The 26,238-nt window shown below is 41.5% G+C and overlaps 2 protein-coding genes across 2 annotated transcripts; one reads left to right on the top strand and one right to left on the bottom strand.

The window, feature by feature from the left end:
* Nucleotides 1-26,225, top strand: Has2 (hyaluronan synthase 2). Its single transcript, XM_069991837.1, has 4 exons — nt 1-152; nt 12,799-13,425; nt 23,750-23,851; nt 25,262-26,225. The coding sequence occupies exons 2-4, from the start codon at nt 12,799-12,801 to the stop codon at nt 26,189-26,191; spliced, it is 1,659 nt and encodes a 552-aa protein (XP_069847938.1). The 5' UTR covers nt 1-152; the 3' UTR covers nt 26,192-26,225.
* LOC138806165 (proline-rich protein HaeIII subfamily 1-like) lies at nt 761-1,595 on the bottom strand. Its single transcript, XM_069991710.1, has 2 exons — nt 1,442-1,595; nt 761-1,215 (listed from the first exon to the last, which is right to left on the bottom strand). The coding sequence occupies exons 1-2, from the start codon at nt 1,593-1,595 to the stop codon at nt 761-763; spliced, it is 609 nt and encodes a 202-aa protein (XP_069847811.1).
* Nucleotides 26,226-26,238: the final 13 nt, after the last annotated feature.

The following is a 26,238-nucleotide window of genomic DNA, read 5'->3' as shown; positions in this document are numbered from 1 at the left end:
TAATGCTGTTTTTAAATTTCTTGTTTTTCTTGGCCGATCGTCTCAAATTCATCTGATCTCTTATTACCTCAATTTTGGAAACTGCCTTCCAGCGACCCACCGGGACCACACAGCCAGCCTGCGGACGATTTTATGACCAAGAGCCGAGCAAGGTAGGGGAACAGCAGGCGTGTTTGGGTGAAAGTAGATGATCCTTCCTTGGGTCCGGGAGAGGGAAGAAATAATCCATATTATTATTATTATCATCATCATCATCATCGTTATTAATGATCAGTTTCTATAGAAAAGTTTGAGGTCTGAACATTTCCAACAGGCTGAAAACTCTAGAGCTGGTTCCGCATCCTAACGGCTTTTCTGGGTACCAGGTCACCTCTCTCTGGCTGAGGCCAGTGTTCCCTTCCAGAGGTGTACTTTTCCATCCTGCCTTTCCGGACGGAGCTGAGTGAGGGAACAAGCGTTTTTTTTCCACACTTGGTCCGCACACGCCTTCTTTCCCCCCTAAACCATCTCTCTCCCTTCCCTCTCCCCCCCCCCCTTTTTTTTTCTCTCTCTCTCGCTTGGTGAGGGGAGAACGATCCTAGAAAAGCCTGGCCCATTTGACCTGGAAGTGAAGCTCAGTTCTTGCTTGGGAGGACAGGGTTAAGCGGGTCCCGTCGGGCAGCTCGGGGGGGGGGGGGGGGAGGGGGTCCTGCGCCACCTCCCCAGCGCCACCGGCCTCTTTCGGCCACTCCCCCCTTCTCCTCGGCCCCCCCCCCTCCGTCTAGGTGTCAGGATCGTTGTGCCCGGGGGGAGGGGGGGGTCGGCTCCGCCGGGGATCCCCGCGGCCGCCGGTGGCCGAGGAGGCGCGCATCCCTCGGTGCGCGGTCCCCACGCGCGTCCGGGGCCAAGGCCGACGTGGCACGGGGCGCGCGGGCGCTTTTCGCCTCCGCCGGGGCCGTGGGCAGCGCCGCTGGGGTGGGGTGGGAGGTGGGGGACACGTCGGGAGCTTCCAGCCCAGGGTGGGGTGGGGGCGGCCCTCGGGGCCCGCGGGAGCCGGGCTGGCGCTGGGGACGGACACCGGCACCTTGGGCGTGAGCGCCGGCTGGGGAAGGGGGTGTGGGGTCCCGGAGGGCGGGTCTGAAAGGAGGTCTGTGTGAGGCTGGGTGGGATGGGGGGGGGTGAGAGCGAGCAAGCGGGTTCCCCCAGCCAAGAAAACGCAGCCCGGGCTCCACGGCGCTGAAAGGATCGTTCAGGCTGAAAAACCGAGCCGGGTCCGGTTACACCGGGCGAGGTGTCGGTTTCCAGCCGCGCCCGGCCCGCCGGAGGGCTCAGCGGGTACCCAGCGCCCGGGGGGGGGGGGGGACGCCAGCTGCGGCAGCCTCAGTTTCCCCTCTCCCCGCCCCGCTCCGTCGGCCCCGCCCCGCCTCCAGCTCCCCACCCTGGGCGGGGGGGAGGGGGGGACGCAGCTGCCAAATGGGACTCTCCAGCGGTGGCGCGGAAACGCGGCTCTGCTCCACCCCACGTGGCCGAGCTGGGATCGCCTCTGACGTCACGGCCAGGGGTGGAGGAGACGTGACGCAAGCCGGGCGGAAGCCCTGATTGGCCACCAAGGACATCCCCCAAGGAAGGCCTGAATGGATCTAGAGGCTGGGGGGGGCAGGGGGGACGGTGGGGTGGCGCTGGGGGAGCCGGTGGGTGGGCTTCCGTGGAGTAAGAGGAGGAGACTTAGAACTTCCCCTCCCACCCCTTGTAGATTTTAAGTGTGGACCTCTGGCTTCTCAGCACCTTTAATAAACGCAACGCTGGGGATGATTAAATCAGATAATATTTTTAAGCGTAATTTTAAGATTCCAGATCCTTACTGGCCTATGTACATTCAAACTCAGAATAGATAGAGCTTTAAGACTTTTTTTAATACACGAAGCTAGAACAAATACATACCTATACCCCTCAAACGATTTGTAGACAACATTTAAAATTTTTTAAGAGAATTGATGTGAAAAGAGCGCCTAAACTTTAAATGCTTTCTTTTCCTTCCAATGTGTGTGAGTTAACATTTTTTTGTCTACAGAATTAATAAGAATATATGCTGACATAGTGGTTTTTGTTCATTGTGGATTAAATATATATGTGTATATGTATATATATGCCAATATGCCATCATGATCTAGAGGTTTCCCTAGTATTTGGCTATTCTTTTACATTTTCTATGAAAGCTAATACATTATAAAATACCTAATCTGGTATGTATGCATATTTATATATACATACATATATACTGCGTGTATATCAATATATATAATGTGTGCATATAATGTGTATATATTATATTACAGGTACACGATATATAATGTATATGTCTGTAGTTCTGGGACAGAGAATTTCAAATTCTATGTGCACATTTTTTATTAAAGCCTTATAGACTATTATTCTTACAGGTTTCATTTTCTCATATGAGTTGGATGAACAGAAAAACATTGCAGATACATTGACAGATAAATGATTTTTAGTACATAAAAATGAATTCACATATTACCAAGGAGAATTATACAGCATATTAAAAACTTAAGAATTTAACCAATTATCAACTAGCATCAAATTTAAATATCACTCTCAACAAACCAAACATGATAACTGTCAGCTACTGTCCTGGCCAACAAGAATTGTTCCACAAATGAACAAGAAACTATTACTAGAAAGTAAGTTACCGTGTGAGTTTCTGGGCTATAACTCCACAATACTGAATTTCATAAATACTTTACCATATGCGGTTTCTGTTTTCATTATAATTTTTTTTTTTGTCAGTCATGGGGTTTGAACTCTGGGCCTGGGCACTATCCCTCAGCTCTTCAGATCAAGGCTAGAGCTCTACCACTTGAGCCACAGCACCACTTCTGGTTTTCTGGTGGTTAATTGGAGATAAGAGTCTCATGGACACTCCTGTCTGAGCTGGCTTTGAACCAAGATCCCTCAGCCTCCTGAGTAGCTAGGATTACAGGTGTGAGCCACCTGCTCCCAGTTCAAGATAATCCTCTTTTTTTTTTTTTCCCAAGTCCTGAGGCTTGAATTTAGAGCCTGGGCTGTGTCCCTGAGCATCTCTGTACTCAAGGCTAGCGCTCTACCACTTGAGCCACAGCACCACTTCCAGCTTTTTTTTTTTTTTTTGTCCAGTCGTGGGGCCTGAACTCTGGGCCTGGGCGCTGTCCCTCAGCTCTTCAGCTCAAGGCTAGCACTCTACCACTTGAGCCACAGTGCCACTTCCGGCTTTTTTCTTATTTGGTGCTGAGGAATCGAACCCAGGGCCTCGAGCATGCAAGGCAAGTGCTCTACCACTGAGCCACCTTCCCAGCCCCCACTTCCAGCTTTTTATGTTTGTGTGGTACTGAGGAATCAAACCCAGGGCTTCATGCATGCTAGGCAAAAGCACTCTACCACTAAGCCACATTCCCAGCCCTCACTATATATATATATATATATATATATATATATATATATATATATTTTTTTTTTTTTTTTTTTGGTTGTGGGGCCTGAACTCTGGGCCTGTGTCCCTCAGCTCTTCAGCTCAAGGCTAGCACTCTTACCACTTGAGCCACAGAGCCACTTCCGTTTTTTTCTATATATGTGGTGCTGAGGAATGGAACCCAGGGCTTCTTACATGCGAGGCAAGTGCTCTACCACTGAGCCACTTTCCCAGCCCCTCACTATAATTCTTTTTTTTTGGGGGGGGGGTCCAGTCGTGGGGCCTGAACTCTGGGCCTGGGCGCTGTCCCTCAGCTCTTCAGCTCAAAGCTAGCGCTCTACCATTTGAGCCATAGCGCCACTTGCGGCTTTTTTTCTTTTTGCTTATGTGGTGATGGGGAATCGAACCCAGGGCCTCAGGCATGCAAGGCAAGTGCTTTACCACTGAGCCACCTTCCCAGCCCCCCTCACTATAATTCTTTTAAAACATTTTTCATCATGTATCTTTCTCATTCATTTTCTGTTCTTGTCAGTAGGAAGAAAGCCCTTTGCTTAGGGAGCAAGGTGGAGATCCCTGTTGGTGAAATTATAGTATACAATTTCATTTTAGATCTAAGACATAACAAGTAGTTTGTTACGCTATTAGCTTCTTGCATCTTGCATGAAGTACAATCCATAAATTATGAAATGGGAGCGTAGAGAGTAAATCTCATTTTGGGGGACTCTCCTTTCTAGCCAGGTTGTGTTTCCTTTAAAAGACTACAGGGACAAAGCTGGCACCTGCTACAGCATCAGCCGAGTGGGCCAGTTCTGGGTATAGAAAACTCATTTCTTCTACCACAACTTGGCTGTAGTAATCCTTCTCTCTTCACAATTGGAATGTGGTAAGTATCATCCTCTCATGTCCAGTTTTAAATAATTTAAGAATAAGATTTCACAGAGACTGGACATTTATGCTATGTTTTGCTACCTATGGTTTTGACTTAACATAGGTAGTTTGTGAGAGTCAGTATAGGTAATACAGCATATCAAGTTATTGTAATATTTGCCTTCAGTGTGAATTAAGTTTAAGATGGTGAAGCTCAGGAACCCAGAGAGCATTTGGAAAGGTTGACTTGCTAGGAGTAATTGACTAAAGTTGATAATGCAAAGGAAGAGAAATCTGAAACTTGAAGCTCTGGATGAGGCCACCAGTGGGGTAAGAAGGCCTTTGAAAAGTTTGTATACCAACCTTGTCAATTTGGCTCCAGGATCTCTGCTAGGAAAACTCCAGTGGGACTGGGGAGTAAAGGGCAGACTTCAAAGCCAGAGAGGAAAAAGCTATGAGAGAGAGAGAGAGAGAGAGAGAGAGAGAGAGAGAGAGAGAGAGAGAGAGAGAGAGAGAGAGAGAGAGAGAGAGAGACAGAGAGACAGAGAGACAGAGAGACAGAGAGAGACAGAGAGAGACAGAGAGAGAGACAGAGAGAGAGATAGAGAGAGAGACAGAGAGAGACAGAGAGAGAGACAGAGACAGAGAGAGAGACAGAGAGACAGAGAGACAGAGAGAGAGACAGAGAGACAGAGAGACAGAGAGACAGAGACAGAGACAGAGAGAATGAGAGACAGACAGAGACAGAGAGACACAGAGAGACAGAGACAGTGAGAGACACACAGAGAGACAGAGGGAGACAGAGAGACACACAGAAACAGAAAGACAGAGAGAGAGCCAAAGAGAGACAGAGAGAGGATCTTCCCACACCATGTGCTAAAGGAGTAATGTTCTGTAATGCCAAGATGGGAGGAAATTCAGCTAGGTAGGTTTACCTCAGATTTCGAGTTCAGAACCTTTGCAGAGGACATGCTGAATATTGAATGAAGTTACACCAATGCAAATGAGGGCATAAAGTTGTTGACTTTCATGCAGTGTTTGCCAGACTGGGTTGTACATTAGATTTCTCCAGAGGAGAGTTTCCACTTTGTGATGACCTGGTCACAACTCATGAATGCACTCAGAATGTTGAAACTACAAATCCATAACATTTATGAGTCATCTGGTAATTCATACAAGCCACAAAATATTGGAATCGCTATTTTCCTTTAGCCATGTCTTCACTATGTCTTCCTAACCTACCAACAGAGAGCTACCAAGGGCACATGTCTTATTACAAAGAAATACGTTTCCCTTCTCCTTGCATGTGTCACCTGTCTAGATCAACATTCCCAATTCCCAGTGGGCATGCATGTGTGTTAGGCCTATGGGAATAAAGATTCATATTCACACGAATTTACAAATAATGAGGGCCTATGTCCTCCAAACCAAGTTTACTTTTAGATGTTATCTTGAGCAATACCTTGGGTGTCTTCTATCAGTTTTTGGTGACATATTGGTTACAAGCTGAAAAGGACACTGGCCCAGTCTCCAATAGATTTGAAAATATAATGAGAAAGGTAGGAAGAACAAGTGCACTTTTTACCTTTAGTTATTCTTTATTTGGATTAAAATATTGGCTTACCATAATAATAGTAATGAGAATCAACCAGTCATTGGATGTGTACCATGTTTTAAGTCCTGAGCCTTCTACATGCTGTATTTACTACTTATAGAGATCCAGCCTGTTAACCTGCTATTTTATTAGCACAAATAAGAAACTGAGGTTTAGGAAGTAGCACTGTGGCTCAAGTGATAGAGTGCTAGCATTGAGCTGAAGATCTGAGGGACAGCGCCCAGACCCTAAGTTCAAGCCCCACGACCGACCCCCCAAAAAAGAAACTGAGGTTTAAAGAAGGGTGCTAATAACAATTTTCACTCTACTCTCAAGTGATAGACCAAGGCACAGAAATATTCATTTTATTTTTTTAATCATTTTTATTTTTATTTTTTGTCAGCCCTGGAGCTTCAACTCAGGGCGGAGTGGGCACTGACCCTGAGAATATTTGTGACCAAGGCTAGCATTCTGCCACTTAAGCCACAGCTCCACTTCCAGCTTTCTTGGTGATTAATTAGAGGTAAGAGTTTCATGGATGTTTCTATCCAGGCTGGCTCTGAACTCTGTTCCTCAGATCTCAGTCTCTGGATTAGGTAGGGTGACAGGTGTGAGCCACCAGTGCCTAGATGTAGCTGTTCTTTTTAAAGAAGGTTTAAAAATCATGCGTGTTCACTGCCCCTGATGTGAAAATAGACTTTCTCTACATTGACTACTGGAGTCAGTAGTCTAGTCATTTATTCCAAATATATTTATCTAGTAACTGCCAAGTGTCAAGTTCTGCTTTGGTCTAGGGACAAAACAGTCATCAAGACACACAAGGCCCTGTGGTGTAAGTTGGTACAATTTAGAAAATCAAGCAGGATAAGGAGAGAGCAGGGGATACCAGAAAGGGAGTTGTGAGCTGTGACTTCTCAGAAGAGGTAGCATCTGAGCGCCTTTCTGTAGCCTTTATTCAGATGCTGAATCAACACATCTGAATGAATGTACTTCAGTTCCTCCGGATCAAAAGTGAGAGACTACTGTATAAAATCTATGGGGACTCTTTCTCTCCACTGTCCTAGGCCAGTGAGTACAGCTGATATTCTCCCTGCCTTGGAGCTTCCTCTCTAGTTAATGTAAACAGAAAGATCAAGGGAGGGGCTGGAAGGTGGCTAAGGTGGCTCAGTGGTAGAGCGCTTGCCTGCATGCATGAGGCCCTGGGTTCGATTCCTCAGCACCACCTAAGCAAAAAGAAAAAAGCTGGAAGTGGTGCTGTGGCTCAAATGGTAGAGCGCTAGCCTTGAGCTGAAGAGCTGAGGGCAGCACCCGGGCCAGAGTTCAGGCCCCACAACCGGAACCCCCTCCCCCCCCCCCCAAAAAGAAAGAAAGATCAAGGAGAAGGAAGGGCTCTGATTCGCTGCATTCTAGAGTCCCATTTGGAATAGATACGGTAAAGGAAAGCCTGGCTATCTGCTCCACAGATGGGAGCAGGAGAAACAGTAGTACCTTTCTTATGATGAGACATGATGTTGGCTGCTAGCTTTAAGAGAATTGTGGTTGCATAGACAGACTAGCAGTGTCTTTTAAAGCAATACCATTTCATGTCCCTCTAGGTTGGTCTTATGAGGAAGGAATTCCACCTGGAAATCTTGAGCATTGGCTGGCCTTTGTCTGTACATTGAGTGTTGTGCTCAGTCCATACTTTCCATATCAGCAGGGACACATGGATACACTCTTTAGATATTACACAACATAGGGATCTTCTTCTTCTTCTTCTTCTTCTTCTTCTTCTTCTTCTTCTTCTTCTTCTTCTTCTTCTTCTTCTTCTTCTTCTTCGTCTTCGTCTTCGTCTTCGTCTTCGTCTTCGTCTTCTTCTTCGTCTTCTTCTTCGTCTTCTTCTTCGTCGTCATCGTCTTCTTCTTCTTCTTCTTCTTCTTCTTCTTCTTCTTCTTCTTCATCTTCTTCTTCTTCTTCTTCTTCTTCTTCTTCTTCTTCTTCTTCTTCTCCTCTTCCTCCTCCTCTTCTTCTTCTACCTCTTCCTCCTCCTCCTCCTCCTCCTCCTCCTCCTCCTCCTCCTCCTCCTCCTCCTCCTCCTCCTCCTCCTCCTCCTCCTCCTCCTCCTCCTCCTACTCTTACCTCTTCCTCCTCCTCCTCCTCCTCTTCTTCTTCTACCTCTTCCTCTTCCTCCTCCTCCTCCTCCTCCTCTCCTCCTTCTTCTTCTTCCTCCTCCTCCTCTCCTTCCTCCTCCTCCTCTTCCTCCTTCTTTCTCTTCTTCTTCTTCTCTTCTTCTTCTTCTCTTCTTCTTCTTCTTCTTCTTCTTCTTCTTCTTCTTCTTCTTCTTCTTCTTCTTCTTCTTCTTCTTCTTCTCTTCTTCTCTTCTTCTTCTTCTTCTTCTTTCTTCTTCTTCTTTCTTCTTCTTCTTCTTCTGCCAGAAACAGAAGGATACAGCCTGTTTCATTACGGGGTTTAAATCTGTTCAGCAGATTTATTGAGAATGCTTTAATCATTTGACCTCAGGCTGCTGCAGGGTTTGTTTGTAACTTGGGTAATTTCCTTGTCTCATGCATCACATGATAACATACAATTAATAATATCTTTGGCACCTAAGCTTTTAAGATTAAATGATATGTTGTTAAATGAGACAAAAAACTTTCCTCACTGTTTGAAAGAATGAATAACTACCTATTAGCTGCTATTATAGCCATGAGGGTGAGGATCATAAAACTGTATGAATTCAACAGATATTTATTGAATTTCTAGTAAAACCAGTCAATGTTTTATGTCACTGGGGCACATTAGAGAAAATAGACTGTATACATGCACACACACTCAAACACATGTTGACATGGTAGAGCTTACATTATTGTGTGTTAAGCCATTCTGTGGAGACTATGTTATTAAATGATTTGATATCATGTCCAGGAGCAATTTAAAAATCAAAATCCAATACATCCACATTTTATATTTTGAATATTTATAGAATGTAGATTTCTAAAAGCATATTCTATCTAACAGTAAGCCGTTAGGATTTAAGATTGAACTAACCTTGTTTTTCCAAGTTGACAGGGGAGAAAAACCCACACAGACATGTTCCTGTTTTAAGTGTATTTGTGAGACAGAACATTTGAATTAGGGATTGTCTCAGAAAGCCTTTCACATATGGTGCCCATATCTGTGAAATCGCCTAAGGGAATTAAAAAAAAAGCAACCACACATCCTGTGTGTCACTCTCTGAGATCAATGTATCCCCTCAGCAAAGCTGTCTCTAAAATGTGCCTTTTGGCCCCTGGCCTGCACTGAGAGATGCTCTGGGTGTCACACCAGGCAAGGCTGAGGTATCTAGCAGGAATATAAAGGTTCATGTTGTTGCAGTTAGCTAGCAGTTTTTCCCAGGCTTCAAAAGGACATTCTGTGGACTCCTATGATGTAAGAGGGTGTTCCCACTTCAGCTGTGGCCAGCAGATGTGATGTGACCATTTTATGTCCACGTGTGCTGATAAAAGCAAGGAAAATGTGAATAATGGAAAAGAATGGCAGACAGGGTGGGTTTTGGTTGTGTTTTTTGTTTTTTTTTCTTGCTGGCAAGGGAGATTTTTAAACGTAAGCGAAACACACACTTAAGCTTCTCCCTGGTGAAGTGCTTTAGTCCCCTTGAAATTTTTCACTCTTGTGAGAATGACTCATGTCTTGGAAGTGACAAGTTCCAAGTCTGGTGCTTGCAGCACCTTTAAGCAATGGTTCATGGAGCCCTGGAGGAGTGTCCTGCCAGCTGTGGTAATTAACAAGGGATGCTGGTCTTGCTTGCCTGTCACTAGAAACGAAGCATGTCTCTGTTTTCCCAGAAGCCTCAACTTGCCATTCCTGTTATGGCTGCTTTTCCCAGGCATATACTTTCCTAGACAGCTGCTAACAGTGGAACACAGTTTGTGTTCTATTTTTTCTTCCAGCTTCCTATGTTAATGATCCTTTACACTGCATGCATTTCTGATTTCTAAAACCATTTCCATGTACTCTATTAGCTCTTCAGCAAAGCCCTGTGAAAAAAATCTTTGATAAGTATCAACACCACCATTTTTTTCAAGTGGTATCCGCAAGTTAGAATCTGGTCTCTAGATTGCTTTGTGTTTCCTAAGGTAAACCCGTTAGGGTGAAGTAGACTCTAAAATGCATAATGACAAACAAGAAACAAGAAGGGAACAAACAAAAATCTGTAACTTATTTGTGCATGTGTATATGCATGTGTGTACGTGTACACACATGCACCCATACATCAGTAATACTGGAGCTTGAACTCAGGGCCTTATGCTTTTGCTTGGCTTTTTTGCTCAAAGCTCTCATTTTGACCACATTCAGCTTTTTGGTGGCTAACTGGAGATTAGAGTCTCATGGGCTTTTCTGCGTGGGCTGCCTTTGAACCATGATCCTCAGATCTCAGCCTCCTAAATAGCTATGATTTCAGACATGGAACCACCAGTGCCCAACTAGAATTCAATTCTTGCTCATGGAAGAGTCCAAGCCAGGTATCCATATTTGTGAGTGACTCCTGTCTTAATGACAATTCAAGTGACAGGCTTCTTCTTTCTTGGGTCTATGCAGTCCCCTAGGACCTTGCTAATACACACTTAGGCCTGTGGAAGAAAAATAACTCTCAGAGGAGACACAACGTCTCTCTTCAATTGGCCCATCTCAGATTTCCAGACTGCACCATATAGTTTTGCTTGACAGGAGAGGTATAACACAACCTTTGAGCACCATACTAAAATCTCCCACAATTGAGGACTGCTTCTGTGTACAGTTACAAGCAATGGCATGGGAATACATGAGCAATATCTTTCTAGAGCTGAGCAAGGTGATGTCCATGCAAGTGTTTACAGTCCAGAGCATCTGTGTTCTACTGGACATTCAAATGTAGGGCTTGATGTGTATTAGAAAGTTATTATGGCATCCTCAGGAGGAGCCTTTACAGAGTTACTTGTATTCATTTAACATAAAAGTATTCAACGTTCAAAACTTAGCTGGAAGTACTCATTGTACTTCATGGTATCCTCAAAGATACCTTGAAGGTCTGAAGACAGGAAGACTACATTTATACCAATAGTGTCCCTTAGAAGATAGTTCTTAGCTCTATTGTTAAAAGAAAGGGGAATTCAGTCTTCAAGAGAAAAAATAAGCCAGTTATCCTAGCCACTTAGGAGGCTGAGATCTGAGGCTGGAGGACTGAGAATGCAAGTGTGGTCAGCAATGTCCATGAAAGTGTGCGACTCTGTTCAAGCTCTAGTGCCAGCAAACGAACAAAAGAAGGAATGAGAAAGAAAAGAGGGAACATAGAGAAATGTCTTATCTGCTTGTTCTTCAGTTGTCTAAAAATCTTATTGAGGAAAAAATGAAAACTCCAGGGTGAGGACAAAATTATTAAGATCAGAGGTAGTTTTCATTTCTAATGTTCTAGGCTTTTATCTTTTTTATGTACTTTTTTCATTTGTGAGGCTTGAACCCAGAGCCTCAGCACTGTCCCTGAGCTTTTTCACTCAAGGCGAGTTCTCTACCACTTTGAGCCACAGCACCACTTCCAGTTTTCTGGTAGTTAATTGGAAATAAGAGTCTCAAGGACTTTCCTGTCTGAGCTGGCTTTGAACACTGATCCTCATATCTCAGCCTCCAGAGTAGCTAGGATTATAGGCATGAGCCATCAACACCTGTACTAGAGCTTTTAAAGTAGACGCTCATCTGCTGGCATCAAACATGCTGTTATTTCTTTTTTAATGTACTCTTTTCTTTTTCCTTCCTTCCTTCCTTCCTTCCTTCCTTCCTTCCTTCCTTCCTTCCTTCCTTCCTTCCTTCCTTCCTGCCTCCCTCCCTCCCTCTCTTCCTCTCTCCCTCCCTCCCTCTCTCCTTCCTTCCTTCTTTCCTTCTTTCCTTCCTGCCTTTTGCCAGTCCTGGGGCTTGAACTCAGGGCCTGGGCTCTGTCCCTGAGCCTCTCTGTACTCAAGGCTAGTGCTCTACCACTTGAGCCACAGTACCACTTCCAGCTTTTCCTGTTTATGTGGTACTGAGGAATACAGGGCTTCATGCATGCTAGGCAAGCACTCTACCACTGAACCACATTCCCAGTGTTGTACTCATTATGTCTAAAAAATATTCATTTTGTGCTTACTGTGTTTCAACAAGGGTTCTGACTCCCCAGTATCTAGCCAATTAATTTTGGGGATGCCTGACAGAAGAGAGGATGGCATCTCAAAATCACAAGGACTTTGAAATGTATTTGTTTAGAATCTCTAGGGATGAAGCCTTATCATTGTAACTGGAAATTTGGAAATAACCAAGCATAAACACTCACATTTAGAAGATTAAAACAAAAGAACACCCTGAGGCCCAGTGGGGTCAGAGGAGTCACACAAAGTCAAGAGCATAGAGCTGGTTTATCACCAAGGACTGGCATCCAGGGATTCTGATCTCCACTCTCAGCTAGCTGCATGGAAAATATGTAAATTGTGGGATTTCACTAGAAATGAGATGAAATCACACATGAGAAACTTAGCAACATTTTGTGTGGATTTTTAGCTTCTCAAGATCCTGACAGAGAGCAAGAACAAAGATCTCTTGGGGCTTTAGGACATTTTGGTTCTATCTCTAGCTGTGATAACATACATAAAGAGCAGGATGAAAACAAAAACTGATGCCTCCAGGTATTTGTGTATACATTATGATGTGCAGTTGAATCCTCACCTCTTGGAGAAAAGCATCCTTAGTCTATGCCTTTCTCGCAGATGGACCAAGTGGGACCACACATAGGTGACGTGAAAAATTTAGTGTTATGACTCCTGCACCCTGTCTTGTATAATCCTCCTCCAAGTCTATAACAAACTTAAGTCAAGAATGGTTAACCAAGAGTGTCATTTGATTGCATTTACAGATGCATTGTGAGAGGTTTCTATGCATCCTGAGGATAATTGGAACCACACTTTTTGGAGTCTCACTTCTCCTTGGAATCACAGCTGCTTATATTGTTGGCTACCAGTTTATCCAAACGGATAATTATTATTTCTCTTTTGGACTATATGGTGCCTTTTTGGCATCCCACCTCATCATCCAAAGCCTGTTTGCCTTTTTGGAACACCGGAAAATGAAAAAATCCCTGGAAACCCCCATTAAGTTGAACAAAAAGGTTGCTCTCTGCATCGCTGCCTATCAGGAAGATCCAGACTACTTAAGGAAATGTTTGCAATCTGTGAAAAGGCTCACCTACCCAGGGATTAAAGTGGTCATGGTCATCGACGGGAACTCGGATGATGACTGTTACATGATGGACATCTTCAGTGAAGTCATGGGCAGGGATAAATCAGCCACTTACATCTGGAAGAACAACTTCCATGAAAAGGGTCCGGGTGAGACAGATAAGTCCCACAAGGAGAGCTCACAACACGTCACCCAATTGGTGTTGTCCAACAAGAGTGTTTGCATCATGCAAAAATGGGGCGGAAAAAGAGAAGTCATGTACACAGCCTTCCGAGCGCTGGGACGAAGCGTGGATTATGTACAGGTGGGTCTCCAAAGCGCCTGCCAGGGCAAACATATGTTTAAATAAAGCAGCTTTTGTATCTCTTCAGTCATATGCTATAGCCCATCCTTGTTCCTTCTGAACACAGGGCTTCTTTCAGTTCATTTGAAAACAGCACGACTGTGGAAAGCACATTTTGAAAGCCAGAAAAAAAATAATCTTATAAAACTGTTAAGGCTATCTATGAAAATGCTTACGCCTGCCATGTGATTGGTTAGAAATCAGGATTATTTTTGACAGGAGACCCTTCCTTTCCCTTTTCTTTCCCGGCTCCTTGCCTTTTTGATCCATTTAGTCCTGCCAAGATAAACCCAACGTCATTTCCCATACTCTTAAGAAAAAGAAACAACAACAACAAAAAAATCCTCCTGTTCTGCAAGAAAATAGTGTCTGCCTGAGCAGAAAAATTTTCAGGCTGAAAGAAAAGGCTATAAAATTATTTATACAGAGACTTGATATTAGGGAGGAAGTGAGAGTAACTTTGATTTCAAAGAACACAGAATGGGAAACTAAGAGTGAGAAAGAAGGAAATGAAAAGAAACAAAAAAAAAAGAGTGTTAGAGCAAAACCAAAATAATGTTTGTTTCTCTCCTCCTCACACAGCTCTACCTAACTTATTACAGCTTGACCTTTGAAAGCATTTGCGATGATGTTTGCTGCTAGGCTGGCTGTGTCTCTCATCAGTTCCCTGACAGCCTAGAGCAGTGTTTCTTCTGTCTTGGTTTCTTTTTTTCAGTAGGTATTACCAGCTTTGCACTGAGTACATTCACCATCCTTAGCCTCAGTTCACTGAACAGAGTAAACCGATGTCTTTAGTGACCTGAGATAGTCGTGTCAAGTCCTTAGGTGGCTCAGTGGTAGAGTGCTTGCCTTGCATGCATAAGGTCCTGGGTTTGATTCCTCAGCACCACATAAGCAGAAAAAAAAAGCCGGAAGTAGTGCTGTGGCTCAAGTAGTAGAGCGCTAGCCTTGAGCTGAAGAGCTGAGAAACAGCGCCCAGGCTCAGAGTTCAAGCCCCATGACTGACCCCCCCCCCAAAGAAAGTTATAGCTTCTATATAAGCCAATAAAAAATCATAGCATCTGCCATTTGTCACCATTAATAGCTGAGGTTGGTGTATTGTACTGATACCCTTTTGGCATCTCTACTGCTGAGTCAGCGGAGATTCTTTCTCAGGTTCCCTAAAAATTTCTCAATGGCAGAACCTTCCTAATGAACGCATATTTGTTAACTCAGGACAAGCATATTTCTATACTCACTTTGGGCCTAGCTGAGAGGATGCTAAAGTATTTGCCAAAAAAGCCACATTAGACAATCTTAGAGGACATGAAGACCAAAGCTCTGTACCTAAAATGAAGCAACATCTGGTTTGATATTTTGCCTTTAATTCTGCTTAAAACAACTGCTACAATTGTTAGTCTTAGTCAAGACATCATAGTGTGAGTTCTTTCTTTCTTTGAGCTTATTCCTCCCAGTGTCCCTTTCTCCCATCACTCTTGTTGTTTTGAATTGTGTTTGTATCCTTGACAACTGAACACTGGGCCTGTTCAGGAAAAAAAGAAATAGGAAAGGTTAGACTAAGAGTTTCTGCTCAATCATTAGCTTCTGCTAATCATGTTGGAGACATTTCCTTTCTCCAAGCTGATGCCTGTGGAAGATAGACTCCAGCAGCTGCTGTGAACTTGGCCCTGAGCTGCCCTGGGACACTCAAGTCACTTGCAAGCAGAGTAGAAATCCATTAGCATTCTAAGCTGATAATTCCATTCTATTCTCTCTCATCAAACCTTTGATACTTAGCTATGTTTGGCCTATAAAAATGGCACTAACTGAAGGTTCAAACCTTCTCATCTCTTATTCTGATTCACTCAGGCTTGAAGAACAGAAGAGCAGAAGCCATAAAAAGACAAAAGGGAAACGTGTTATGAGCGTGTTGACTACTAACATACTCTGATGGTTGATGGACATTGGTGGGTCAGTTACTGAGCGAAAGCAAGAAGCAAAGTTCAGTTCTTATGTTGAGCACAAGACAAAATAGAAGCCTAGGGAAGAACCTGATGACCTGCTTACATCTTTGCAGGAGAGTGCTTGAGAGCTTTAGCTAGAGGTGGCCAAAGACGTTGGTTCCCAGCCAGCAGCTGGAGCCCCAGTGCTCATCAGCACTCTTCACTGGATTCTGAATGTCTTGGTTATTGCTCTCATGACCTATTATTTCATACTGTCACCAAGCTCCCAGAGGCCTGTCCAAACTCCGCCCTGCTTAACTACTAACAGATGACCTTGTTTCTTCTTAAGAAGAAAATGAACAAGACTGCTTCTGTATGTGCTTAAGCCCATCTCTTCTGTTTTATTGGATTTCAGTAGTACCCAACCTGACTTCTGGTTTCAATGTTAGATCTACTTCCTTTGGTCTATTCAGGAGCAATGCTCTCTCTATTGCTACCTGTCCATCCTTCTGTCTATTTTCACCTAGATCTATTTCTACTGACTGCTGTCCAACCTATAACCAATCAAATAACCAAAGCAGGTAGGAAGTTCTAGTACAGAGGAAAGCAAGTATGATGTCACATTTAGTGATGCTAGTGATTTCAGAGATAGGTAGTAGAGGTAGAAAAACACAGAAGAATAAAGTGAGAAAATAAGGTAATGTAACACTGTGTCCTTCAATTTTTTCCCTTATTCTTAAGATACTTTGGGTTTTAATATCTAGATTAGCCAGTTGTTTAATATCTTATTTTGTAATTGTTTAATGTTAGTTCAAGATCAAAGATACTAAATTAAAGACATTTAGTTTAGAGCCACCATTTTGTAAGATAAAAGAAAATACCCTTGATGGTATATTAAAGATTTCTCAGGTATGAAACAAACAAGATGAACATTTTCTAGTTTAAAAATTATTAAATCTATCATTATCTCATATGAGCTTTTTCTGAAAAAAAAGTATAATGAGAAATAATTTTTTTCTTACATTATAGGGTCCTACAAATCTGAAATTCTTTGGGAAAAGAAATAAGACTATGTGAATCATCGTGGTACAACTGACCCTTAGTATTTATGGATTCTGTATTTGCAAATTTACCTGTTCATTAAACTTGATAAGTAATTCCAAAATCAATAGTCACAATTTTATGGTGGTCATTTGAATATATCTGCAAGATCCTAAAACTTTGAGTCACCCAAATATACATGTTCCAGCCTAGGTCAAACAAGGGGATACTTCATTTTCTCCACTCAGAAGTTTTTGTTTCGTTTTGTTTTGTGTTTAGTGAGTTGTGCCATTTGAGTTTTTTCCACTCAAGGCTAGTGCCTTGAACCACAGTGCCACTACTGTTTTTTTGGTAGCTATCTGGAGATAAGAGTCTCACAGACTTTTCTGCTCTGGCTGACTTTGAATCATGATCCTCAGATCTCAGACTCCTCAGTTGCTAGGATTATAGGCGTGAGCCACTGGTGCCCAGCTCCTCTCAGATTTTTATATTGTAAAAATTCCTCTCCATAGTCTTATTTAGTGTCAAGTTTAGGTGTTTATGTTGGTATTGCTGTTTAAAATGTTTCCCATGTGTGGTACTGACGTTTTGCCCTGTGTTTGAAGCACTAGACGGTTGTGGCATGGTTTAATGGAACTGATTTAATGGAACTGATTTTCCTTCAAGTATGAGTTACTGCTGTCCCGGGTATGAGTTCAGTGACTATAAATCAATAATGTAGCCTAATTACCTTATATTTGAATAGCATTCCCAAGAAAATAAGGCTATATATTGACCAGTTGGAAGTTATTTTTAAGCAGAAACTCAGAGGATCCTAACCTTGTGTTTCAACACTGGCCCTCAAAACGTTTCAGTTATTTATGCTGCCTTCACAGAACAGGACCTGAGTGAGTATTCCATGAAGCTGGTCGCATTATTTGTGGTAGTTATTCTTTATAAAGTTATAATGAACACCAAAATAGAGATTCGTTTTTAAAAACCCTCACAAAACTACCTGTTTAATTCATTGGGTATTAAATGAGGCATTGACCCTCTCTAAGAGAATCATAGCTTATTAATAATGATAAATTATAATTTATAATAATATTTTTAATGACAACAGGGTCTCTTGCTTTCTTTGAAGCTTCATGAGTTCAAACCTTTGGTTTAGTTGCTTATTAGTGTATATTACTTCCATTTAGTATTAGATAACCATCATTAAATTGTATTTAAAATGTATTATTCCACATATTATCTTGTAACTATCACAATATAGATGAGGTTGATAGTGATTAGCTATATTTTTCATCTGAGGAATGGAGCCCTTTTTAATGATTAAAGATATGAAGTGACGAGGCCAAGGTAATGAGCTAGTTCAAGTTTACCTAACTGGTTAACTGTTATTTGGGAGTCAGAAAAATTTGATTTCCAAAGCTTTCTATAATGATTTTTTAATTTTTTCCCAATAATATGTTTACTCTGGAGTTTAGGTGGAGTGGTATCATCTTATATTTGCTGATAAGTAACTAGATATTTGGGGTTTTATCTCTTGTCCTTTATTCCCTTTTATTAGCTACATTGGTTGAACTAGGGCAAGTTTTGTGATCAAATTGTGACAGATCCAAGGGTAAATTCTATGCACTCCAGAATCTTAGTCTTCATTGGGTGAAGGTTAAGATGAGGTCAAGGTTAAGAGGAGAGATGAAGGTTAAGGGGAAGGGTCAAGGTGAAGAAAGAGTTGAGCCTTAGAAACAGGAAAAGGTTTGAGTTAATAGTAACAGAAGAGATTTGATTTATGTTCAGCCTTTTTCCTCATTGAGGGCAGTCAGAGCAATTAAGATTTCTTCTTGCTGTGCAGGCTTACAAGGTCTTTTTTGAAGTGGAATAAGTAGTGAGGGAGATTCATTAATTAAGCTGAAAGAAAAGACATTCTAAAATTGAATGTAAAAAATTGGAGACTTGTCAGTTTAGCTTGGGTTAGGATTGGTAAGGCATTGGGAACAGCAGTATTTCTAGAGCTTTTGTACAGCTTCTTGGAAGATGGTTGAACTTGTAGGATTAGTGAGATCATTTGGAATGAACAGGAATGCTCTAGACAGATCAGTTTGCAGTTTCTTCGTACAGTAGGGGCCCTCTCTTTCCTCCTTTCCTTCCTTTCCTCTCCTCTCTTCTCCTCTTTATGCCTCCTCCTCCTGCTGCTTTCTCTTGTGCCAGTAGTAGAGCTTGAATTTAAGGTCTTGCATACTTACTTGCTTAGCTTTTCCCTTAAGGCTGGTGTTGTAACACTTGAGCCATTTCCCTGCTTCTGGCCTGTTGTTAGTTAATTGGCAATAAGAATCCCTCAGATTTGTCTATCCAAGCTTGGCTTCCAACAGAGATCCTCATATCTTAGCCTAGGATTACAGACATGAGCAACTGATACCAGGATGAGATTTTTCCATATGGGATTGATCTTTATTCTTTGTGTCAGTTTTCTGTATTGAGATAGGTGGTAATGATTGCCAGTGATCATTTAGATTTGGGCACATAAAGGAGTATAAGAGCTCAAGGGTTATTTTTATTAAGAGCCTACTTCTCAGTAAGTCCTTTGTAACTCCAAAAGTGCTTTTTATATGCAGTGTTTTTACTAATGTCCCATGGCAGTAGCAAATGACTTGTTGACAGTCATAGACATAGTAAGTTACAGGACTCTAGACTTCAGGCATTTTTTTTTTTCCTGTAGGCACTTGTTCTTAAAATTGGCAAGGATTTGACTGGAGGAAATCTATGGTAGTTTTAATATTCTGTGTTTTATGTAGCCATCTTTCTACTGCCTGGAATGGAGGCATCTTTGATAGATCTACTAGATTTAAGCCATTTGATCTCACTCTTTTTGTTATTTTTATGAAAGCAGAACCTTTCTCCTATGACTAAATATTTTGAACCCAGCATTGGCAAACTTTGCTTGCGAAGGCCAGAAAATAAATAGTAGGCTTTGCCATGGCTGCTGCTTACTGTTGAAGTATGAAAGCAGCCATAGAGACTATGTAAACAAATGAACATGGCTGGATGCCAATAAAACTTTATTTATGGATAATGAAATTGAATTTCGTAGAATTTACATGCATCACACAAAAAAATCTTCTTTTGATTTTTGTTTTTTTGGTCAGTTATTTAAAGATGCAAAACCATCCTTATCTCCTAGGCCCTATCAAAACAGTCAGACTTCATCCACAGCCTTTAGTTTGCCAGTGGCAGTTTGAGATAGTGGCTAACATAGGGAAACAGGCAAAGGGGAAGTTTTAGAGCCTTTAATGGATTCTGGGTTAAAATTGAGGTGGCTTATTTTCCCAATGATTGTGAGTTGGTTTCATGTTCCTATCTCCTTATGAGAACCCTTTTCACTAGTGATCACTTGATCACATGATTTTGACAAAGTCGTATTGGTACCCTCAGAGTCCATTTGTTTTTGTCCTGTCTGCAAGTTATGTCCTGTGTAACTTTTCTTTTGATGGGGTTCAGTTTTTCATGAACTCAGATGTATCTCTCTAGATTGTAGTCCAGAGCTAAATAGTCACCATTCATAAAATTGCATACTTATTATTTGTGAGGAAACAACTAGAAAATCCTGTCAGACCATAATAGAATGGAATGAAGAAAATGACAACACATCCTTGAAATGACAACACATGCTTGAATTTACCTGCTTTGACAGACTGGCTTTCTAATTGACTCTAATTGACTCTGATTGAATGACTCCATATCCCAGAATGGAAATATACTAAAGTTGTAACAAAAAGTTGATAACAAACCTCAAGAGATTACTGAGAGCTTGACTGCTGATACTGCCAAGCTCACCATCTCTCTCACAGAACTTCTCACAGTTTGCATTAGGAAAATGGGAAGGGCAGAGACCAATTTAAATATGTGGGCTCTCAGAAATTTGGTTTGACTTTAGACATTTCAAAGTGGCTGTTTCTCTGGCGGCTGGCTTATAGTCAGAAGCAAGATGAGTTATTTGAACATTAAGTCTGGATTGCTCCCTTCCTGTTGTTTTTAAGCTTATTTTAGCTTTCTGGTTTTTACCTTTCCCAGTGTAAGTCAATAGAGGTGGATGTGACTCGTAGGGATGCTGGGTTTTCAAGGGGGAGTGGATTTCTGCCTTCACCTTTCTCTACCCTTAGTATAGGGCCTCCTGCCCAGCTTGTACCTGTAATACAAACTTGTGATAGGCAAGGAAAAGAAGAGGCAAAACACCACTTACAGATGACTTTGTGGAGATTCCTGATGCCTGAGATGTTTGGATTTTAAACTGAATGTTCGTAAAGCCCTACTTTGTAGTGTGGAAAACGTAGGCTGGCTGGCTTCTGCCTATTTTTTTCCACCTTAAAATTAACAAGACGGTGCTGAACCTAAGTGCAATGCCAAAAAAACAACAGACAGGTTTTTGTTTTGAAAAAAAATGAATGCTTCTAAATAAGCAAGAGAAAAAAAATTTAAATCTAGAAGTTAACCCTCAGATAGCTGCAATTAGTTAAATCTAGAGGGGTAATACATTTCTTATAACTAGATGTCCCTTGCATGCCTTCATTTCTTAAATTCCCATAGTGTTGTTTATGTAGGTGTTTTTGCCAGCATTTTTTTTTGTTTTTTTTGTTTTTTGGTCCATGGTGGGGCTTGAACTCTGGGCTTGGGCGCTGTCCCTGAGCTCTTCAGCTCAAGGCCAGCAGTCTACCGCTTGAGCTACAGCACCACTTTTGCCAGCATTTTTTAACAAGAACTTTTTTTTCAAAATATAAAGCTATTAATGGGACTGACACAAGTACTTTAAAAATAGTTGTTGTTGTTGTTGTTATAATTATTAGCAAGCACAAGGGCTTGAATTTAGGGTCTCGTTCAACTGGAACCATGCCTTCAGTCCAGCTTTTTGCTGGTTATTTTGGAGATAGAATCTTGAAGGTTTTTTGCTCAGACTGGTTTTGAAACAAAATCCTCAGATATCAGCCTCCTAAGTAGCTAGGATTACAGATGATACTGATTCTGTGCCAATCATGTCATTCTTATTCTGGATGGTCATATCCTACTGGTTTTATATGTCATTTCTGGTGAACTTATGTTTGTCAGTACCTTACTGCACTCAGCAGAACAATATATTATGGCCCAACAGTACTTGTTTTGGGTACTGGGAGGTACCAGGGTGTGGCGGCTTGCATTCAGTGTCCCAGGATGATGAAAAAGCTGAAGGCTAACTTCAAGATAACAAACAAGGGACATTTTCACTTGTAACAATCTGTTCCCACAGTAACCAGTCTAGTTCTTGCTAGAACTCACTGACTTATTGGAGGAATCCTAATCCTGTGAACTCCGTGAGGGTTCTACAGCTTAAGGTTCACCACCATTACGTGAGGAATACGGCTTCAATCACTTTTGGGCGAGAACAAAGCGTTTTCAGACTGTATAGCAGATAGGGGATGGGAACACCTTGCTCCTAGTCTGGTCTTGGCTAATAATGTTAAAGCAATGTATCCACAGGTGACATTCAACTGGCCTTTACCAGATATCTTCTTGAGTAAGCGTTTAATTGGAGTAGTGAGAATGGAAGATGTAACAAATAAACCAGCTTCTTTCTTCTGGGAGTGGGCTATTGCCAAGAAACAAGCTTCAGTTACATCCTTTGGAAAAGACACACAGTAAGATGTCAGTCGCATTTAGATACTATCCAGGACTAAGTCCAACAGTGAGGAACAGAATTATAAAGACAGCTTTCCTATCTTTATAATCATTCAAGTGATTTTTCAGTTTCTCCTCTCTACATCATGCTTTTGTTTAGCTTTGCAATTGAATAATAATAATAAAAAACAGGTTGGAAATCAGGCTAGGTACTGGTGGCTCATATCCATAACTTCAGCTACTTGGGGGGAATGAGATCTGATGATCCCAGTTGGAAACTTCAAGACATGATGTTCAATTAAACAGCAAATGCCAGATGTGAAGGCATGGCCCAAGTGGTGTAATGCCAACCTTGAGCAAAAAGGCTTGTGTTTAAGCCAAGGACTGGCTTTTTGTGATAAATCAATCAGTCAATCAACTCATCAATCAATCAACCAATTAAGCTGGAAATGAAAGTACTTCTTACAACTTACCCTTCTTCCTTTGCACTGGGATAGAAATGTCTTTTTTTTTAATATTGTTATTATAAAGGTGATGTGCAGGTGTGTAAGTCAGTTAGAGTACATTTCTTTTCGGACAATGTAACCCCTTTCCTCACTGTCCCAGTTTTTCCCTCCTGTCCTAACCCACTAGTTGTACAGCTCATTTTCAACATAGGGTCTAGTGAATACCACTGATGCATTTGTTCACCCTAGTTATGTCTTTAAGGAGTGCGCAGACACATAATTTCCAATAAGATCTTAAGGTTATATTTGGTTTGGTTACGGGATTGCATGACTGTTTTTAAGCATAAAAATAGATAATTCCATCATAGCTTCAGGTGATTTACATCTGTTTTTAAGCCCAAAGAACTAGAAGAAAAGTTAATAGTGTAGAATAAGGAGATGTTCTGAAGTTCATACCAGATCCTTTCCTCATGCAGTGCCATTTACTAAACAGAGGTACCATGGACATCTTTAGAACTTTATAGTTGCATGGAGATCACCATATCAAAATGGGGGGGGTGCAAAATCCCTGCTAGATATATCTTCCCCTCAATACTTATAGATTTTAAAATTCCAACTCAGACACCATGGACAAGTTGTTTAAAGTCACTACTTAAGGAAAATGATAACAAAAAGAACTCTAGTGTGAATAACCATTTTAATTTGACAGGACCGAAGGGTTATTTGGGCACAAGATTTTTATTGCAACCTTGGGAACATTTCTGACCAACTGGCTACCATGTTATTCTAACTATTCTATTTGTCCGTCTCATTAACTTAACTATTGATCCCGTTATAAGACAAACTATTTAACTTTACGTGATATACTAAATGCTCTGCCATGCCTCCAGTATTGTGCCAATAAGGCTGAAGGAACAGTGTTTCTGCCCAATTTTGACTGTATGGTGTTCACTCTTAGCCCTTTCTTCTTTTATTTTTTTGTCAGTTGTGGGGCTTGAACTCTGGGCCTGGGTGCTGTCCCTCAGCTCTTCAGCTGAAGGTGAGCACTGTACCACTTGAGCCACAGCACCACTTCTGGTTATCTGGTAGTTTCTTGGAGGTAAGAGTCTCACTGACTTTCCTGCCCGGGCTGGCTTTGAACTGTGATCCTCAAATCTCAGCCTCCTGAGTAGCTAAGAATATAGGCATGAGCTACCAGCGCCCAGCTTTCTTCCTTTTTAAATTCATGTTCTACTTTTTTCTCTGTAGGTGTGTGACTCAGATACAATGCTTGACCCTGCCTCATCTGTGGAGATGGTAAAAGTTTTAGAAGAAGACCCCATGGTTGGGGGAGTTGGAGGAGATGTCCAGGTATGTATGATTGCTTTATTTATTTGCATGACATAATTTTAATGACACTCTTAGTCATTGAGTCCTCGAATATATATTTATTGTGTACCAACTCTGTGCCAGAAATTGTTCTTGGTGCTAGAGATACATTGGAATTTCAACTTCCCTGCTTTTGTTTTCCTATCTAGATTGATTTCTTTGATTAACCCTCATCTGTAGTGGCTCATCAAATTGAATGCAACATAATATATGTAATGATTCCAAGCATGCATCCTTGGGCCACAATTTACTATTAAATGTTTTGTTAGAGTCTCATACATGAAGTTTATTTGGTTACAAGCATAAAGAAATGGAAGTATGGTAAAGAATGGATTATGTATCTTATGTCTGCATATTTTAAAACTGGCCAATATATGGTTGCTTGCAAATATAAATGGGAAGAAGATAGGGGGAAAAAAAGAAACTAACTCAAATTATGCCAGCAAGAAAAGCAAAACAAACGAACAAAAAACAGGGGGGATTTCCATATAGCCCATCATTTACTACTAATGGAGAAACAATTAGTAAAACAAGTACTTATGAACATAATTTGAATGTTACACAATGGAAGAGTTTGCATGTGAGACAAGGTAAAAATTAAACAATAAGTATTTTGAAAACAAGCATTTCAATTTTAGCAAAAGGTGAGAAGGACATGGAATAGACCCTAAAATTTGTGTCTGAAGAACCTATTTTGTATATGCATGTCCACAGAGATGGCAAAGAAATTTTATCAGGAAGAACAAAGACACAGCTAGTGACAAAAAGGATGCAAACTGAATAAAATGAGACAGAAGAGAAATGTAGGAATATTGCCAATAAGGAGAAACACATTTTTCAATAGGCTTAATTAAAAAAATATTTCAAGATTCAAATTCTATGGGAAGGCCAGAGAAAGCTCTTTTTTTTAATTGCTCGCATGGCATTACAAATTATATAGGGAGAATTGAGAATGAAAATTAACAGCCACGAATTGGATAACTTGGAAATTTACTGGAATAGGAGACTGCACTTAGAAGCCTTCTAGTCATAGAAGGTAGAAAAAAAGTGTCAGGAAGAAAAATTTAGGGTCTGAGAACGGAAACTTAACATTTCAAGCTCTAGCATAAGAGCAAGAGAAGGATTGAAAAAATACATAGCAGAAAGAGGACAATCATGAAGTAGAAAAAAAGTTCATCATCAAAGAATCACAACGCATCTCCCCAACTAATCAAACTCATGTAGTAGCATAAAATAAAAGAAAGCAAGATACAACCATATCAAAGAGAGAAGGAAAATTCAACTTAGAGCATACAGTAACAGGTAGCCTACAAGGTAGTAATCTCAGGGCAGTTGTTATCTTGGTATTCTGTAGCTAAAGCTTTATTCATCTGTGTTCTTTTTTTCTTGCAGATTTTAAACAAGTATGATTCCTGGATCTCCTTCCTCAGCAGTGTGAGATACTGGATGGCTTTTAATATAGAAAGAGCCTGCCAGTCTTATTTTGGGTGTGTCCAGTGTATTAGTGGACCGCTGGGAATGTACAGAAACTCCTTGTTGCATGAGTTTGTGGAAGACTGGTACAATCAGGAGTTTATGGGCAACCAATGTAGCTTTGGTGATGACAGGCATCTAACAAACCGGGTGCTGAGTCTGGGCTATGCAACAAAATATACAGCTCGGTCCAAGTGCCTTACCGAAACACCAATAGAATATCTCAGATGGTTAAACCAGCAGACCCGCTGGAGCAAGTCCTACTTCCGAGAGTGGCTATACAACGCAATGTGGTTTCACAAACATCACTTGTGGATGACCTATGAAGCGGTTATCACTGGATTCTTTCCTTTCTTTCTCATTGCCACAGTAATTCAGCTTTTCTACCGGGGTAAAATTTGGAACATCCTTCTCTTCTTATTAACCGTCCAGCTAGTAGGTCTCATCAAATCATCTTTTGCCAGCTGCCTTAGAGGAAATATTGTCATGGTGTTTATGTCTCTCTACTCAGTGTTATACATGTCAAGTTTACTTCCTGCCAAGATGTTTGCGATTGCAACCATAAACAAAGCTGGGTGGGGCACATCTGGAAGGAAAACTATTGTTGTTAACTTCATAGGACTCATTCCAGTCTCCATATGGTTTACAATCCTCCTAGGTGGTGTGATTTTCACCATTTACAAGGAATCGAAGAAGCCATTCTCAGAATCCAAGCAGACAGTTCTAATTGTTGGAAGCTTAGTCTACGCATGCTACTGGGTCATGCTTTTGACGCTCTATGTGGTTCTCATCAATAAATGTGGCAGGAGGAAGAAGGGACAACCATACGATATGGTGCTTGATGTATGATCTTACATTAGTTGTTTCTGGACACACACAGCACACACACACACACA

This window comes from Dipodomys merriami, unplaced genomic scaffold, assembly GCF_024711535.1.
Source record: "Dipodomys merriami isolate MVZ:Mamm:240054 unplaced genomic scaffold, mDipMer1.0.p SCAF_4, whole genome shotgun sequence".
Classification (NCBI taxonomy): Eukaryota; Metazoa; Chordata; class Mammalia; order Rodentia; family Heteromyidae; genus Dipodomys; species Dipodomys merriami.
This window is presented reverse-complemented; position numbering and strand designations above follow the sequence as displayed.